The sequence below is a fragment of the Protopterus annectens genome, chromosome 1.part0 (genome assembly GCF_019279795.1).
Source record: "Protopterus annectens isolate FY-2018-M chromosome 1.part0, PAN1.0, whole genome shotgun sequence".
Taxonomy (NCBI): Eukaryota; Metazoa; Chordata; order Ceratodontiformes; family Protopteridae; genus Protopterus; species Protopterus annectens.
Window position 1 is genome coordinate 1,848,341,157 of NC_056725.1, and position 20,000 is coordinate 1,848,361,156.

Here is a 20,000-nt window from a genome sequence, read left to right on the forward strand (position 1 = left end):
CTGTAGACATGTGATGGTCAAAGGCTAGATTACTGTCTAAGTGTATCCACAAGTCCCAGACTACTGGGTCATTTCTTAGGGTGTGTTGTCAATATGATAGTGATCAGAAATTTACAACTTCCTGAAGGGTATTTTTATGGATTTCTTGGCATTTAGGTTTAGTCCACAACTGTGACCCAAGCTATTTGTCTTTGTCAACCCTTCCTTGAGAACTTTAGTGTCAGTGGGGGATTCTGTGACTGCTCCTAATTTGCAATTGTCTGCAAATTTGGTCAGTCTTGTACTGAGGTGCTAGAGAATAAAATACTTTTGGGCCTGAACCAGTGGCCTTGATTTTCTTATCGTTGTTAGTTGTGTGGGCATCCTGGATATTGTCTGGACCCATCGACGCAGTATTCTTGGCTTTAGAAAGAGCACCGATGACCTATTCTCTAGTGATATTAGGGGGAGTTATTTCTGATGGCATTTCCTAAGGGGAGGTTGAGGAGCAGATTGGGTAAAGTTAGAGGTGAATTTATCTGCCAGTAGGTTTTGTATATCTTCTGGCTCAGTATAGGTGGCCCCATTAACAATGAGTTCTTCACACAATTGTATATTGCCTTTGAGGTTGTGACCATGGCTAAAAAAATGCCCTGTGGATCTTCTTAGCCTGGGAAGCCATATTTACTTCAGCGTTGGCTTTGGTAGACTTTATTTGTCTTCTGCGTTGTTTGTTTAGTTTGGTGAGAGTGCTTTTATCCTTCTAGGTGCTGCACCTGCTAATTTTTGCCATGATTTTCTTCTTTCTGTTATACAACATGTTGATGTGATTCTACCAGGTTAGCTTGTTTTTTGAGTTAGCTTTGTACTTATTCCTGGTGGCTACAGCTGCCTCTATGCAGCTATTAACATGCTTGTATATGGTTTCTTTGAACAGTTCCATGTGGGGAGCAGTGCCCTCAGGGTTTATGAGGGCTTGAGATTTTGCCAGGTTATCACTTAATAGTAGGAAGTTTGTCTTAGAGTAGTTCCTGAACATTCTAGGATTAGCTGGTGGTCTGGGTTTTATTTTTACTCCAAAGCTGACTGTTTTGTGGTGTGACCTTAACCAAAGAGGGCATTACACTAGGGAGTGCACTGTGATCTCTTGTATTAGTGAGGACCAGATCCAGTATCTTTGCCTTCCTGGTCAGCGTATTGACAATTGGGTCTAGGGAATTTGTATTTACAAATTCCAGGAATCACTGTATCTGCACATCTGGTGTTGTATGTGATTTTCAGTTAATAGCAAGATAATTAAAGTTGCCCAAGAATATGGTATCGATTTTAGTGGTGAGTGTTTCCAGTAAGGTTAAATACATGTAATTGGCTTCCTGTAACACAAACATATGAATCAGGTTGATATTTACAAATGACATAATTATTTACAAAATTCCAGATAGCTGGGCTAGCAGTATCTCCTTTCGTGACATTCTGTTTGACCAGCCTTGAGGTATATTTATTTTTGATATAAACTGAGACACCTTCAACTTTAGTTCCTGTCGGTGTAGTAGTATGTCTGAATGTGTGGAAGGGATTATAACCTTGTATTGCTGGTGTGTTCTCTGTGCCATTAAATCGTTTCTCATTGACTGCACAGATTTCAGTACTGTCTAGGGTGAGAAGAGCTTGTAGGTAGTGGAGTTTCTTGTTCAGACTCCTAGCATTGAGCAGTAACACCTTTATATTTTCTTGGTTTTGATTTGCTGCATCAGAAGTACTTTCAGTTTGCCATTACCTAAAAAAGCAGTATGGGGGAGGACAATTTTCAGCTAATTTTTAAAAGCATAGAGGGAAAAGGTGCAGATCATCCTTGGCAAAGTAGGGTGGTCGGTTGACCATCTCCTCCCATGCTGATATATATTGCACACTCTTAGAATGACACTAGAAACTAACCCAATTATTAAAGTCAGTCATCTTCTTTTCATATTGTGGCATCATCCTTGGAAAATGGTATAATGCTGCTCGGTGCTAAGCTTATACCAGCCTGGGACACATATTCTGAGAGCTCCCTAATGCCTCTCTTCATGTAGTCTAGCGAGGTACATTTCAGGTAATTTTCACCCACATGGACTACGAATGAGTCATACTGGTGCTTGTGGTCCAATGACATGAGCCTTGTGGTTGATCTTGGCCCCTGATAAACAACTCACCATGACGTTCTTAGCCCTGTGAGAGGGACATCAGTGTGTCTCACAATAGAGACTCCAATGACCAGATGTTGGATTGTGTGGTGGCTTAGAAGTAGAGGCTCCATGAGATGTAGCTGTATGTATTGATAAGAATGCTGCTTTGAAAGAGTGCATTCAGGGCTTCTGAAGGCATTTGTTATGAGTACTTCATCTAGGAGGTATTTGGGTTTGTGAGAGTTGCATTTAAGTGTCTCAGCATATGTTGGTCTATGTGTCTGCCTTGTACTGTGTGGGATGGGTGCAGTGTGTGTACAACTTACAACCTGATTGACATTAGCAGTGCTTTTATGTGAGAGCTCTGCCTCCAGTAACATTGTGCAAATACATCTCTCACATACCTTATCTGTTTGTTTGAGAATTAGCTGGTTACCAATAAACAAGAGGCAATTTCTTTATTGCATCAGCATGCCCATATCCACCAACATCCAACAAGCTTGTAATGGAGATCGTGGAAATGTTCATATCCATGGCTACAGGTGCATTTTTATTGATTAAATGGTTGTGGTGAGAGTATAAAGTAATGTCAGATCTATGCGGTTTGCAACTGTGGGGATAATGGCTGTCATTGCAAAGTAGTTGCCCTTGTATGCTACTAGGTACTGGTGAAATTTCAAGGGTGCATTAATAGGAAAATGTCATCTCAAGATGCCTGTGTCTATACAGGGAACTGCCAAACACTTGAAGGGAAACTATTAAAGTAGACCCCGATGGTTCATGGATGAAGTATTAAGGGACATATTCTGAAGGAAGGTTTGACAGCAGTTAATCAAGCAGTACTTACTGAAAAGAACAAAATTACCTTTGTCAATAATGATGAATAGTGGGGTCAGGAAGCCCTCCAGATCAACATCTACAGGCTGACCACCTTCAACTGTTTTGGACCTTGGACACAAGCAGCCTCCACATCAAACACTGAAGGACCTCACCAGCCACTCAAAGAGGAGGACTGTCTACCTCTCCTCTTGACAGTAGACAAAGAAAGTTATCAGTAAGCCCTCCAGCTCACTTTCAACAGGGTGATCACCTTTTTCCTTAAGAGAGGCAAGCCTGGTGACCTCTATTGTCCACACACTAGATGTATCAGCTGGCACAGACCAAGGTGGCCACAACCTCTCCTCATCCTGTACCACAACTGGACCTGCAGAAGGTTGTAAAAGAAACAGTAAGAGAAAAGAAATTAAATGCATTAGTACAGATAAACATTCTAGATAGACCTGCATTTGTACAGTACAGTCATAGACATAATATAGGTGCCCTACTACCAGGATGAGTTTTAAGCCCTTCAAAGTTAGGATTCCCTGTTCAATTCTCACCTTGACAAGAGAACACAGTGCATGGGCACGACAAGTACATGTCTACTTGGGGGACAGATTGTGGTTTATGTACACAGATACAAAAAGTGCAAGACATGCTATGGGGACACAGTGTTCCCATACATAAATTGTGTAATGACTATGTGTTTTGAAGGAGGGCGGGGTACATGATTGGTACAGCAGTAACAGCCTTCAGCACAGTGATGCAAGAAGATGTGGAGGGAAAACATTCTCATTGTTGCTGTCAGCAAGAGACAGAGTTGTAAAAGTTAACAGTAGACAGGCATGTGGACACCAAACAGAGGGAGATGGGCAATGCTGAGACATATGGGTCAACCAAGGATGATCATGTCCACACACAGACTGGCTGACACCTATAACCCATAGTTGTGCACATCTTATCATGGGCTCATGAATGTGATGATGGCTGAAAAATTCACCAAGTAGGAGACTGAATTGCTATTCAAGGTCCTATGTACACATGATATGCACAGCCAGGACAAAGGTAAAGCAGACAAGGGGCCTTCTTGGAAGAGGTGTGACAGGAAATAGTGTAAGTCAGCAAAGCTATGGCAGGCCCTAATAAGACACTAATACAACTTGGCATGCAGCACCATATCAATGATCTTTCAGCAAAAACCAAAGCAGAGGACATTGTCAGAGATAGAGCCATCATAGTAGGTGAATAACCAACACAGATGCAGCTGACAAAGGTAGTAAAGTTCATGATATTCCTGTCCAGGCGAGGTGAGCAGATTCTCATACCTGGCAGTGGCTTAGAAGTGGGAGTTGGGCTCTGAGGACTAGCCAAGTGTCTGTAGGGGATCACCAGGTAAGTACTAGCAGGTACATTTTTAGCTGTCCATTGGCTTTCATATGAAATGGACATATTCAACACATCACCTTGTATGGCTATACTCCAGGTCTATTGGATATGTAGCTGCAACATCCTGTAATGGAATATATGTATGTGCCTGTGTGGTATTCACAGAACAGTCATGTACCAGTTTTTGTGCTATCTGTTGGTCATCTGTAGCTCATGATGATTGCAGCATGAACATTGTAAATTCAGATGTCAGAATGGCATTGTTAGCCATGCTAACAGTGGAGGTTTTGCACAGTTCTCCACAAATTAATTGATAGTGAAGGCAAGCCAGACTTCAGACCTTTGGCTTTGAACATCTTATAATTTTGAGTCTAAGCTTTACAGTAGTCCCCACCAGACATGGCACCCATTAGCTGAACTGCCTTCAATATATATATGCACATATTGTAGGGATGAGGTATGTTGGTGAACATTACTGCTATGACTCAAGGTCTTTCACTGACTGCTGACTACACTTGACATAAAATCAGATGTGCAGGACAGTGACACAGTCACAGAAATATACCATACACCATGATAGAGACAGTGAACATGATGTGTGGCCTGTATCAAGACACACAACAGCTGCATGGACTGAGGGATGATATGCACCATCTGCTGAATGAGCTGGCATATATGAACTGGGATCAAATATGGGTGTTCTATTCTGCCTCTACAGGCCATTATGGCCAAGTCAGTACAAGGGTCCATATGCGAAGGGAGAAGATCAAAGGCCTGGTTGCTCACAGCTGCAAATCAAGTTATAACTAGTCAGACCCATTGACAAGGCTTGGCTCTGCCTACCTACAATCTATGCCTTTCTTCTAATAAACAATAAAAATCAGAGCAAAAAATGAAATAAAAATCAAGTAAAATTGTTCTAACCAAGCAGGTACATATAAAATCAAAAAAAAAAGAACTGGGTGGCGTGAGATAAGATCTGAAGTTTCCTTTCTGCAATCTGTACCAATTTATAACTAGCTAGGTCCCTTGGAAGGGTTACAGTATGACTGCTTACAATCTACCCCTTAACAAGTAGCACAACTCAGAGGTAAACATTACAGTATAAATCAAGTAATGCTTTTTCCTACCAGAAAGTTACAAATGAAATCCCAAGACAATACTGCATGGTTTGAGATAAGGTCTGGAGTGTTGCATAAATCTGTATGAATTTATAACTAGCTAGGGCCCTGAGGAGGGCTAGGTTATGCCTGCATTCAGTCTATCTCGTTCATCTATCAAACAGTGAAAATCAGAGTAAAAAAATAAAATGTAAATCAAAGAAAGGCTACCAAACAATTAAACAAGAAATCAGAAACCAGTAGTGGATAATTTATTTGTGACAAGTTTCAAGATTTATTCTTGAATATCCTGCAGGGGTGAGATTAAAAAAAAAAAACAGCAGTATGGGCACAGTTCTATGTGGACAGATGCCCAGATATCTCAGCAGCCAATTGGCTATTAGAACACTGATGTCAGGTGTCTGTCCATCTTACTTTTAGTTAAACAGATAGCTGCAAGATGACAGGGTAGCTGAACTGTAATATAACTAAAATAATACAGCATTTTCCTGACTGTGATTCTTAAAAACCAGCATGGAACATTTTGATACATCAGGCTACTTGACTGCTTTTTAAAATGGTGTTTGGCAGTGGGGGTGATAAAAGTGTTTTTTTCTTTAAAAACTTCAAGTCAAAATATATTTGTGCATCTATAAGTCATTACGATGTGAAGAAATAGTAGAAAAAAAGAGTAGATTTTTCATAGCAGCCCTATCACGTTCATCCAATCAATAGGGGTTAGATGACTTCCAAAACAGTTTAACATTACATGCGCCTTTTGTAGCCTGTCTCATCTGCTTTATAGGTCCTTAAAGGATAGTTTACATTTTTTTTCATAACCTGACCATAATCCACATCCAAACACCCTATAGAGCTGAAGTCCTCTTCTTTAGGCAACCTCTACCAGCACAACTCATGTTACAGAGCCTAGGGGTATAATGTCAAACGTGTAAGGGTGGTATTGGTTTTTGGTAGCAGCAGAGACCTCAGACTAACTCAAGATGACAATAAGTAACAATAATAATTCTAATAATTACAACAACAGCAACAATGTTACAAAAACAGAACAATTTGCAACATTAGAAGGAAAGAAGCCAATTTTAACAGAAAACATTGTACCTGAAAATGGTATAATACAATCAAACCATTGCACCTGAAAATATATACTGCAGTCAACATGTTTATGAAACAAAACTTACTGTTCTATGGATATGTACTGATACTAGTGACAATAAAAGGTACTTTCATCCAGGTCTATATCAGATTATCGAAAAGAGCAAACCGTGAATTATGCGAATGACCGAATCAGTGATTTTTTTTTTTTCCTAGATAAAAAAAAATCGCTTAGCCATCAGCATAAATTTGCCCCTTTCCCCACTGTAGTGCAATATCGGAGTTTGTATATTTAGTTAGGGGGTGCGAAGGGGCAAAGCTCCCCACATTGGGGGGTGTGGGGGGACATAGCCCCCTACTTTGAGCTATTTTTAATAATATTTTGTTTCTGGTCGAATCACTGTTTTTTATCCCTAGGAAAAAAATCACTTATTTGTCCGTTCGTTTAATTCGCGGTTCGCTCTTTTCGTGTCATTGAAGAGGCATTCACTGTAATTCCTCTTTGATAATATAATACAGACCCCTTTCATCCTTCTAAGACTTTTATCATCAATGATTAGGCTTTCTTCTCCTCAAAAGATAACATCTAACAGTTTGAATGGCATAATAGCTCCTATCTTTGTAAAAAATATGTGAATAGCAAAGTGTTAAACATTAAAGAAATGAAGAATTCCATTGTGTAGAATTGAATAACCTGAAGCATGTATCTGAAATGATGCCTTTTTTTATTTATTATTTAAAATGAATTGTATATATTGAAACAAAAACAGAAACAAGCCAGATGAGGCACAATGAAATAATTAGGGCTGATAGCTGATTTCATTTATTTTTATATTCACAGATTGAACATTTTAGGAATGCAGTCCATGGCAGTTGCATTTGACAATGAATTTTATAATGGAGTGTGTAACAGAGTCCGTGATGTCAATTCCAGAACTTACTACAGGATACCATGGAATGTTATGAATATTGTCTATCAGGTATAGTGTTTCAGATACCAGTCTGTTATAAAACTTCATAGAGCTAGTTCTCAAAACATGTCTGTACTTTATAAGGTATGGTGTTGAATGAAAACAGGCTTTTAAAAACTGTTAGCATCATTTTGTTTATAATATTCAGAAACCATATGCTTACTATACAGAATAATCATTTATGGAACACCTCACAGTATTTTTGCTTACAAACTGTTTTATTTCTGCATAAGATTTTTTTTGTTTATAAATCATAGCTAAATGTTGGCAGTGTGTACATATTCATTTGCTTCTAACTTTTAATAAGTTAAGTTAGCTGGTATTATAATAACATAACTCTGAATTGATTTGCTTTTTGCATATTTTTATCCAATCCTGAAACCATACTGTGCATTCACAGATTTAGATATGTGTATATTTCTAAGTATCTCTTGTCTGTAATTCACATTTATTGTAACTCCAATAATTGTATTGTATGTGCCCCTGTGGTCACTTCTTCAATTGGGTGCTCTCTGAAAATAAACTATACCCAGCAGATTGTAAAGAATAACTACTCCATCAATCTCTGAAATTACTTATTTAAAGAAAGGGTTAATGGGATGGAGAGGACCCTACTGAAACATTCAAAAGGGTATGGGGCAGGCAGAACAAAAAAAAGTAAAGGAGAAGGTAGGGATGAAATGAATGGAAAGAAGGTAGAATGTGAAATGAAGTTAAAAGGTCAGACAAGACTGGGTAACTGCCTCTTTTTGAATGTGACTTCCTTCAGATAACATGTTTAATTTAATTAAGGCCTCATCTGCTTCAGTATATAGTAGCTCAGGTAGATGTAAAAAATTCCACAACACCTATCAAAAAAGAGGAGGGGAGATTCCCTGATCCCCTGACCAAATTTCACCTAGTAGTATCAATATTACCCAAGGTCTGCCCTGAAAAGAAGTTGCTTGTCTAGTGGGGCTAAATTAATTCAACAGAGGATAAATAAAATACAAAAATAAATTAAATAATGTAAAAGTATGAAAGGCAGGACAAAACACAATTAAAAATAAGAGAGGCATCACTATAAAATGGAATAAACTATAATTATAACATTAAGATGTTTTACTAATATGATTGTACAACTCCCCCAAGAAAAGGGCAATAAACTCTACAGTACTTAATATAAATCATAATATGAAAAAAAATTAAACAGCAAAATAAAAACAACAAAAATATCACCTAGTCTTCACAAAAAAGTCTCAGGAAAATAAACACATAAATTAAAGAAAACATTATACAAAATCCAACCCTATTATTCCCCCTTCCTAGCACTAAAAAATCATACCTCTCAGCCTCTTAGCAATCAAGACAAAGTCTAAAATAATGGAGGGACAAAGGCCCAAAAATTGGGACAGATTTTAAATGCTGCAATAACAAACTTAGAAAGTTGGTAGAATAATACGATTTATGTTAGCATCCATTTTCTGAAGGATAAGTCTGAAACTCAAATATATGTCCTTATATAATGACTTTGATCCTCATTGATTTAACAGAAAACTACAAATTTTATGAGGAACATACCAAAAATATGATGCAGAAGGCTGGACATTCTGAGAAAATCTGGATAGTTTTCACAGGAAGGATTTTTGTTTAAGCCAAAAAAAAAAATGTAAAAATACTCATAAAACCGTTCTACAGTATACAAATACATACATTCGGCATTTAAAATTGTGAGCGTACCAGTCTCTCCTCTGCAGCAAAATTATCCAAAACTAGAGTCAAATATAACAGACCCCCCCCCACCAAAAAACAAATTAAATAAACCTCCCAAAAATTAAAAATATAGCTAATATTTGTTAAAATGAAAATAGCCTTCCTCCATAATGCCCATTATTCAAAACGTATGTAGTCCTATGTAAACTGGCCATCTTCTCCTACCTATTCCAAGTTCTAAGACACAGAACTGAGGCTTAAAATTGCTTTTTATGACCCAGATGCATGATGCCTTCTTTAGATATGAAAGACACCTTTAAACTGTTAGACACAAAAAAATCTACACAAAATGGCAATTCTATCAGCAACTAACAAAGCAACTCTTCCTTCTCAATTGAGGGTTTATCTCAGACTGAAAGCAAACAGTCCAAAACACAACCAGACCATTCCTCTCCTAAAGCACATTGGTAATAATCAGAAAGTAAAGAACAATCTAACAGGTAAAAATTCTTTGCAAGAATACCTTGAAAAATAATGCAAAATAACCTAGCCAAAAGTGAACCCAAATCTGAATGCAAGAGCCTGTTCACACCACCTACTTATCGTGATAATTAGTACTGTCCCATGAAAGAAAAAGTACAAAACTGCAATCCATTGAAAAGAACCAGAGAACAAAAAACTATCTAGAAAGTGTAGAAAATGGATAGACAGAGAATGTGGAGGCCTTGTATTAGAAACATAACATGTATTGTATTGTAACTTTAAGGAACATTTTTTGTAATCCTCATTCATTACCCAAACACTGCTATCATGTGGCTTTTCTTCCAGCACCCCTTCATTTCTCCTTTAGAAAGCCCAGAGCTCCTTAACATGAAGTCCTGGATGTAACCCATTTCTAGGCAGGCCACCAGACTTCTCTTAGTGCAAAGACTTAAAGCAACTCAGTCTTAGGACCAGTGAGTGAGATCTCACGTAAAGAGTTAGTGACAGGACATCAAGAGCCATAAGTCTGTGGCAGTCAACAAATATCCCTAACAGTGGGTGCACCGTGGAATGGCATCATCACATATTATGCATGCATGCATCTATTATGTATTGAATGTCCTGTCATGCTGTTAAATGTTATGATGCCTGTTTTACATCTGAAATTGTTGATGGATAGCAAGAATTGTGTAAGGAAAATTCTAAAAGATAGTTTAGTGAATGCAAAAAAATAATTTTAATAGGAAAAGCAGATTTTCACAGGCAACAGTTTGTATAGTGGATTTATTGACAAAAGTAGACATAGTGAATAAGGCAGAAACCTGAAAACAGAGCAGTTCATGCAATTCATGTAATGATGTTAATAAATATTATCCAGAAACTCTATATACTAGCAAGTGTTCAGAAGATAGAAATACTACAAAGGCTAAAATGCAGAGCAGCTATTATAGCTGATGTAGTAACTTTTGATGTAGGAAGGATCTTTATTTTAGCCAGATAGGTGGCTGAAAGATTTCTACAACACAAAATGCTTGCCATTTTTCTGAATGACCACAGAAGATTTCAGTTTGTGGTGCAGCTAGGCCAGTCTTGTCACATTACAGGTTATTTCAATGCAGAAAAGGATACTGTAAAACCTTACAGAATATCAGAGTCACAAAGAAAGGTGTGCACAGGAAGAATTGATGCATTGTCTTCAGACAATGAAAACAATGAGGCAATGGTGAGCTGAAAAGGTGAGTACATCAGTGCCATATTAGTCACAAATCCAATGAAACAATATGTTTTGTAATGGTTTTCAGACATTGAGCAGCAGTTCACATTTGGGTGATTGTCTTGTCCCTGGGATTAAGGTATACTTGAAAGATTTGAGAAGGCAAGAACATCATTAAGTGGGATGCAGCCAACATAGAACTGGCTTGGCTCCATCACGAAACATAATTGAAAACTTCTGGTAACACACCATATTCAAACCAATCCATAATGTCCCTAGATCATCTTCTGCAGTGAACGTCTGTCCAATCTCTATCCTTCCAATGCTAGATAAAATTACAACCATAAAATACAGTCCTCTTGCAACATGGCTTCTAGTCAGGGAGAAGAACCATGACTACTTTATACACCCTAAATGATGATTAACTGCAGAGTGCAAGCAAAGGTTGCCTCATGGGCACAGTTTTCATAGTTTAGACTAAAGCTTTTGATTGTACAGTTCCCCTTAGCACCCTTACTCTGGATGGGATCAGCAACCAAATCTTCCTTGGTTTAAACGTTTCTTGACAGATGGATATCTTAGAGTTCAAGTAGGGATGTTACCGCCTCCTTCTGCAATCCTCTCTAAAGGTGTGCCTCAAGGACCAGTGTTATCACCCATAAATTCCTCTTTACTTATCAACCATCTTCCAACAAACTTACCATAGATTCACATGATCCTATATATCAACATCATGATCTACAGGTCCCACCACTCTTACAATGCAATCAAAATGCAGTTAGAAGAATTCCATCACTTAACCTCCTGATTTTAATCCTAAACACCAAAAAGATTCAAAGCTATGATTTTAAGAGCCCCCCCCCCCCTAGAAAAAATACTAATTACAAAGAACTGGAATATATTTTGCAACAGCCAGCCACTCTGGAAACATTTTAGATGCTTAGAGATCTGGTTTGATTGGCAACATAACTTCCAGTATCATGCAGAAGTAATAAAATCCAAGGTTAACTCCTAGCTTTTATAAGCAAAGATAATTTCTTGCTTTCTATCCCCAGAAGGTAGGGCTGCATTTTGCAAAAGTGCGATCCTGTGTTAAATTAAATATGATCAACGTTTAATCAAACTAACCACAAAAAAAAGAGCCTGTTAGCTCTAAAACCACCTCCAATAACAAATGCAGACTCATCCGACTGGCTGCAAGAAGGGAGTGTTATTGTCTAGTACTCCAGAAAGCAAACCAGTTACCTGTTACAGGCAGAACCAAACTACTACTAAACTGTATGACCTATAAACTAGTAAACCTAGAACCCTTCCCATCCATCACTAACCAACTCACCATACAGACATGAACGTACAACCCAAGGACAATACACTGCCCTTTGCTTCTTTTCTTACTCCCAAAAGCAAAATGCACTGCACCAACCTCTCCCTTTTAGTCTTAGCACTTCAAACATGGGGGGCCCTGCTCACTGATCTGAAACAAATATTCACCTTCCTTAAATTCAAAATGCTTAAAAAATACTTATTCAAAGAAACAGCATACAAACACTTTCTCTGATTTGGTGTAAATAAATCCTTGTAATGCTTGCTTATGAAGACCATTATTTACAGCTCTAATGGCTACAGATATTACACACAGATTCTGTATTGAAACTCCCCATGACATGCCTCTTCCCTACCCTTTTACCCCCTCCAGAAGCTCTATTTTTCTTTTTTTGTTGGTAAATGTTTGTAAATAGTGTTAGCTACTTGTAGTCCTTGCCATATTTATTGCATTCCATCTTTATGCTCACCTTCAAAGTGATTATCTCTGTAAATAAAAATATGTATTCAACTATCTGTATTTAGCCTATGTTCATGTTTGTTTTGCTTTTTGCCTGAAATGAGCCTGAAAATAGTTCTTGTGGATTGGATCAGCACTCCAGGGAGCAAAATCAAAGAAATTAATAATCAAATAATAATATGCAGTGCTTATGACTCCCTGTCACAGTTTCAAAGTTTAAAATTTTAATATCCAGAAATGTAAAAGGTGGACAATTTTAATGTATTTTTTGTAATGGGTCTGCATCCCATAAAGTGAAGGATCCACCCCTCCATCGGTACTTTTAAATATATAACCTCCAAAACTGATGCACTTCAAAAAATGTTTTCAGTTTTTGAAAATCCAAATTTTAGACCCCAAAATCATGAAAGATAATTTGGTGCAAAGTGGATGAAGCCAACAGCAGGTCTGGCTATTTTTTTTTTTTTAATTAAAGATGCAATGCATTCTTAAAATTAAATAAAAAATGCTGAGGTGCACTACATGAGCCTTACTCTATCTATTTCAAAAGTGGCAGGGTAAATAAATATGAAATCTTTCTTAGTGATGGGGTGTACAAAATGGGTGTCCATATTAATCTCATTACAATAAATACAATTGTAACAAGGAATAGTACCAATTTTATTAAACCTATTACCAGTCTTATACACCCTCTTTACAGCTTTACTACATAAAATCTGTTTTAAATGTCTTTCCTTTTAATAAATAAATGTAGGTCTTTCACCAACAATAGGTCCAACATCCGGATTAGAATGAAGGATATTCCAGTTCTTACCAATAATCTTTTTAATCATATTAGAATGACTATTATATTTTAGTAGATACCCCAACTTATAATTCATTTTGTCATCCTTATTAATATTCATATTTTCAGAAGCATACATATAGGGTCTTGCTGAACAATCATTGTCCCACTGTATTCATCCCTCATTAGACCCATTACAGAATACAATACCCCGTTTAGTATGTACCTCTCAAGACATCTGCAACAACTGGAAAGGCTGCAGAAATACCTCACTAAAAGAATCACAGGCCTAAAGCAGATACTCTATGGTGACCATCTAAAAAAAACTCCAGCTATACTCTGTCACATATCGTCTACTCAGAGGTGATCTCTGCTTAACATACAAGGCCATGTCAAACCCAGAGTTGTTGGGCATGGTACACTTAAAGAAATCTGAATCTCTCAGAGCCACACACTCCAGGGATCTAAACCTTGTCATCACAATGAACAAAATATGCTGGAGGGATAGGTTCCTGACCCAGAGACTCCCCAGACTCTGGAATAAACTGCCCATACATGTCAAGCAAAGTGCCTCATTGGCCCTCTTCAAAAGGAGCCTTGACGATTGGATGGGAGATAGGAAATTCACCCTGGGGATTATGTCAGTTGCCTTGCTAGACAGGGGTCCAGGGAAGTAAATATTGTGGAAAGAAATGGCCAGGGAATTATGGCTAGGCTTGTATAGGCCCTAGGGCCAATAGCATAGTACCAACCTATGAACAATTTCTTTCATCAGCAACTGCTGTCTTTACAGTACTAATAAGGCCATCAGTATAGCCCCTACTCTCAAACTCTCTAGCCATGCTATCCATTGTCTCCACAAAATTTTCATCGCTAGTATTAAGATGACTTGGTCTCATAAACTGGCTTTTCAATATGCCCTTATACATATGTCTCAGGTGCATGTTATTATAACGTACATATCTTGTGGGTTGTACATTCTTCTTATAGATTTTGGTGTCAAATGTATCATTATTAATCAAGACATCTACATCCAAAAAATGAATATGTTCATATGAAGATTTCACATCAAATATCAGTACTTCTATGTAGCAGTTAGACAAATCTATCCAAATCTGCATCATGGTTTTGCCACAATAAAAATGCATCATCTACAAATCTTTTGAAAAAATAGCACATGTTCATTTTTGTATGTACCATCAGAGTTATAAATCACATTTTCTTCCCATCTAGCCAATACAAGATTACCATAAGTATTGGCAACAGGGGTGCCCATGGCAACCCCTAAACCTTGATGGAAATAACAGTCTTTAAACATAAACACATTATTACTTAGCACTGAATCCATCATGAGACATATCAGTTCAATCTTACTATTTGTGAAGGAAGTATGGCTATGTAAAATTCCGTAATGCTTCTAATCCAAAATTATTGGGTACCACTGTGAACAATGATTTGATGTCTATAGTTACCATTAAAACTGCATTCATTGGATGGACATCAAACCATCCCTTTAGACTCCTCAAAAAATCATTTGTATCCTTTATAAAACTCATACTATAATATAATAAGGATGCAAGCTGTTGTTCTAAGTATTTTGACAATGCAGCAGTCAGCCATTTACTCTCTGAAACAATTGGCCTCATTGGGGGAGTGTACAAATCTTTATGGATTTTGGGTAACCCATAAATTATCACTATCTCTATTACTGGGTCCGACATATATAAATAGTTATAAACCTCCGGTGTTATCGAACCATCCATCAATAAATCACAGAGAAAGGATTTTACTTTAGTAATGACATTCAGTGTAAAATCTCTGTCAACCCATTTAAAAGTTTCTTCCTGAATTAATAGTTCAAGCATGCATTCACCATATTTTTCAACATCCATTAGAACTATCTTCCAACCCTTATCTTCCTGTTTTATAATACAATTTTCATTATTTGCAAGATTCCATGTAGCTCCATGTTCATTCGGGTGCAAATTAAAGTATTTACAGCCTACATTCTGCTTGAAATACACATCCAAATTGTAGCTTGCTACAGATCCCCCACTATACCCCAAGATTCTCACTACACCTTTCTAAACGTACTGGAAAATATTAAGATAGAACCAAACACCCTATTACTAGGTGATTTTAACTACCCTGCCATTAACTGGGAAAACTACTCATGTACCAACACCTTTGCCCAACGGTTCTTGGAATTCATAAATTCCAATGCCCTGAATCAACTAATCCATACTCCCAGCAGGGGCTCCAGTATCCTAGACCTGGTCATTACCAACATGGGAAATCGATGCTCCACACCTATGGTCACCCCCTCGTTAGTCAGGTCTGACCATAAGCTAATCACCCTTAACATCCACATCCCACCCCCCCCAGTAAGGAAACCTCCATAAAAAACTTCTCCAAAGCCAACTTCATGCTACTCAAGTCAGAAGTGACAAACTTCATGACACCCATGCAGATGGGAACTGAAAGTTCAACTGCTGAGTCCTACACTTAGGCACTATACGAGCACATCCACTCATGCATGAATCGTGCCATCCCAAATAGAACCAAGATGCTCTCATCCAAAAAAAGGAAGCCAATCTGGTGGTCCCCTGCCATAAACAAACTTTACAACAAAAGGAAGAAATTGTTGCAGAAAAGAGGAAAATCCCAGGATGCAAAAAACTCCCTTACCAGCCTCAGTAAGAAACTGAGATGCCTCATAAAATCCTCCAAAGCTAGTTATGAAAATAAAATTGCCAAAGATTCCAAAGACAACCACAAGGCATTCTATAACTATGTCAAGAATCTAAATGGCAATGCTCAGATCTGCTCTGAGATAAAACAGAATGGCATTAAATATACTGATCCCAAGGATATTGCCAATATCCTGGCAGATCTATTCAGTGTCAGCTTCACCCTCCTCTCACCCCGTAAATGGCCCATCTCAATACCGGACAATTGCCAAATTCTGGTAAGTATGGCCACACAGGTAAAAAACACACTCTCCAAAGCTAAGAATACAGCATCCATGGGACCAGATGACATCCCGGGCTGTGTACTACATGAACTACAATATGAGCTGGCACCTCACGTAAGTGTCATGTTTAATCATAGCCTCACCTCAGGTTTCGTGCCCACTGAGTGGCATGGAGCTACAGTTATCCCACTCCACAAGGGGGGATCCACCTTGGATCCCAGGAACTACTGTCCCATCAGTCTGACAAGCCTTATCTGCAAGACCATGGAATGTATTATCGTGGAACTTATAAACAAAGACATTGGCAACCTTCAAACACTGGACCCCACCCAGTTTGGTTTCGTGAAGGGCCGATCTTGTCTCCTGAATCTGATTGACTTCTTCGAATCAGCCTCCGGAGCCATGGACAAGGGTAAGGTGGTCCACACAGTCTATCTAGACCTTGCCAAGGCCTTTGACACCATCCCCCACTCTGAAATCATAGATAAACTTACTAAGCTGGGCATTAATCCCTACGTCACCCAATGGGTTGCTAACTGGCCTACTGATAGAACCCACACTGTAAAAGTAGCTGGCTCCAAATTCAGCTCCAGACAAGTGACAAGTGGAGTACCTCAGGGTTCAGTCCTGGGACCGCTCTTGTTTGGCATCTACATCTCTGAAATACAGGCCAACACTAAGGGACTCTGGCTAACAATACTAGGGGGGGGGGTTTGTACCAGTGACCAACAATACACAAAACAAGGATACTGTTCACATTAACAGTTTTGCACACACATACTCATCAAATTCCTATGAATTGGAAGAAACAATCTTACATCACTGGCCGGTTTTAACCCTCTTTGAAGAACTAAAGGACTACATACCACCTAAACCCAGTTTTGTTCGTAAAAGAGGGGCTAATTTAAAGGAATTATTTGAAAGAAATCAAAGAAAAAAGATGAAGGTAAAACAACCAAGGCTGGGCACATTCAAATGTGGTGCCTGTGCCCAATGTCATGCCATATCCAAAGAAACATCATACCTCCCGTCTAGGAACTACAAGATACACCCCACTGGATTTTACACCTGTGCCTCTAGAGGGGTCGTATACTTGGGGATGTGCACCAACTGTCAAAGTTTCTATGTGGGTAAAACTGAGAGGGAATTAAGAAAACGTATCTACGAGCATCTTTATGACATGACCAGGAAGAAGGAAACCAACGCCTTCTACAAACACTCACTCTCCTGCCCAGAACCCAAAATCCAGTTTCTAGTTCTGGAACAGGTTGAGCCAGATGCAAGAGGTGGTGACTGGGAATCCACCTTGGGCTACCGTGAACTATTATGGCAGTTGAGACTGAATGCAGGGAAGCCACCAGGTCTGAATGGGATGATCAGCATTAAACCGGTCCTCAAGCTTAGGAGGGCTAGGTTATAACTCTCACACTTGACCCCCTTCATACCACAGCATCCCCACACAGCATATTAAATTATTGAACATCCACGGTTATAGGATGCCGACTAATAAATCAAATTCTATATGAAATGTTATATGGATGGGCATTAAAAATATCTCACGCATATTTTATTGCATGTTTTTATCAGTGTAAAGTAATAATGAAAAAAAATTTTTAACAATTCACTGACAACCTAAACACATCTTTAAGCATATTCTTTAACAATCTACAACCCCAATCAGACTTCAGACTTTTATGTTCTGAAACCTAGGAAACTGGCATTTTAAAATGTTTTTTATGGTTAGTCATTTTTATTTAAGTGCATATGTTATTGCAAACATTTCATTTTTTGAGTTGATATAATGACTAACTTTTTTAACACCCAACTCTAAAGCACCACACCTTAGTACTAGATTTACTAATTAATTAATTGTATAATTGCCAGGCTATTTAATGGAGGTTACTGCACACTGCAATTTGTTTTCACTTGATAAAGCTCAGGATTGCCTGAGCGAAAGCGCTTGTGTGATTTTATCTGTGACTTTTGGAATACTTCAGAAATAAAAATACAGCCTTGTGGACTTTAGCAGAGTTCCGGTTCCTTTCTTCAAGGTCGTGGATTATTCTTTACTCTGGCTAACAATGTTCACAGATGACTGCAAACTGGGAGCCATTACTGAATCCCCAAATGATGTGGATACTCTACAAAAGGGCCTTACAGAAACAGATACTTGGTGCCAGAGCCATGGGCTCAAGCTCAATGCCAAGAAATGTATAGTTATCCCCTTTGGGGAAAAAACATGTATCCATGAATTACCATATAGGTGGCGGTACACTAAACACCGAAAGTGTGATAAGAGACTTAGGGACATAGGCGGACAGTGGTCTCACCTTCGATAACCACATCACCACAACAGTCAGGAAATCCTTCTATGTGGCACACCTCATCACTAAGGGCTTTTCATCCAGAAAAAAGGAGGTCATTGTCCCACTGTACTCATCCCTCATTAGACCCATTATAGAATACAACTCCCCATTTAGTATGTACCTCTCAAGACATCTGCAACAACTGGAAAGGTTGCAGAAATACCTCATTAAAAGAATCACAGGCCTAAAGCAGATGCCCTACGCTGACCTCCTTAAAAAACTCCAGCTATACTCTGTCGCATATCGTCTACTCAGAGGCGATCTCTGCTTAACATAAAAGGCCATGTCAAACCCAGAGCTGTTGGACATGCTACACTTAAAGAAATCCCAATCCCTCAGAGCCACACACTCCAGGGATCTAAACCTTGTCATCACAATACACAAAACATGCTGGAGGGATAGGTTCCTGACCCAGAGACTCCCCAGACTCTGTAATAGATTTCCCATACATGTCAAGCAGAGTGCCTCTTTAGCCCTCTTCAAAAGTAACCTTGATGATTGGATGGGAGAAAGGAAATTCACCCCGGGGATCACGTCAGTCACCCTGTTAGACAGGGGTCCAGGGAAGTAAATAGAGTGGGAAGAAATAGCCAGGGAATTGTTATGGCTAGGCTTGTATAGGTCCTAGGGCTGATAACCTAGTACCAACATATGAACCTATGAATCATAAATCTCTTGTTCAGACATTGTATAAAAAGCCTTAACCACTGGCATACTGATAGGCACAAATGTGCTGGATCTATTTACATTATCAGAGACATTTTTATGCATGAGTTTCAAGTCAATATTTCTAGTGAGAAAATGCAATTCAGTTAATAATTCAGTAATACTGGCTTGACATGATGGTATGAACGACATACCCTTGCTTAAAACATTAATTTCAGTACTATTTAGCACATAACTAGATAGCTTAAATATATTACTGTTCACATGTATCATGTCCTTATTAATTTCTTGCTTCTAGTGACTGGTCCTACTTTGGTCCGTGTAGCTGACTTGGAAGACCCTCTTGCACTTCCGACTATTGTTCCATCCTCTTGTTCATTGCCTGACCTGAACTGGTTGTTGTAGTTGAAAATGAGTGGTTAATAAAAAAGTACTGACCCTGTTCTCATTTATATTCCCAACCACTGTTTCATTGACATTAGTATCTACATTTGAGGCCATCGCCT

At 38.5% G+C, this 20,000-nt stretch overlaps 1 protein-coding gene across 1 annotated transcript in view; it reads left to right on the forward strand.

Annotated features, from left to right (window-relative positions):
- C9 (complement C9) overlaps positions 1-20,000 on the forward strand; it is an 802,110-nt gene that overhangs the window by 136,081 nt on the left and 646,029 nt on the right. The window contains exon 5 of the mRNA XM_044069841.1: positions 7,404-7,542. Coding sequence (XP_043925776.1) covers positions 7,404-7,542 — 139 coding nt within the window. The remainder of the gene's footprint in view (positions 1-7,403; positions 7,543-20,000) is intronic.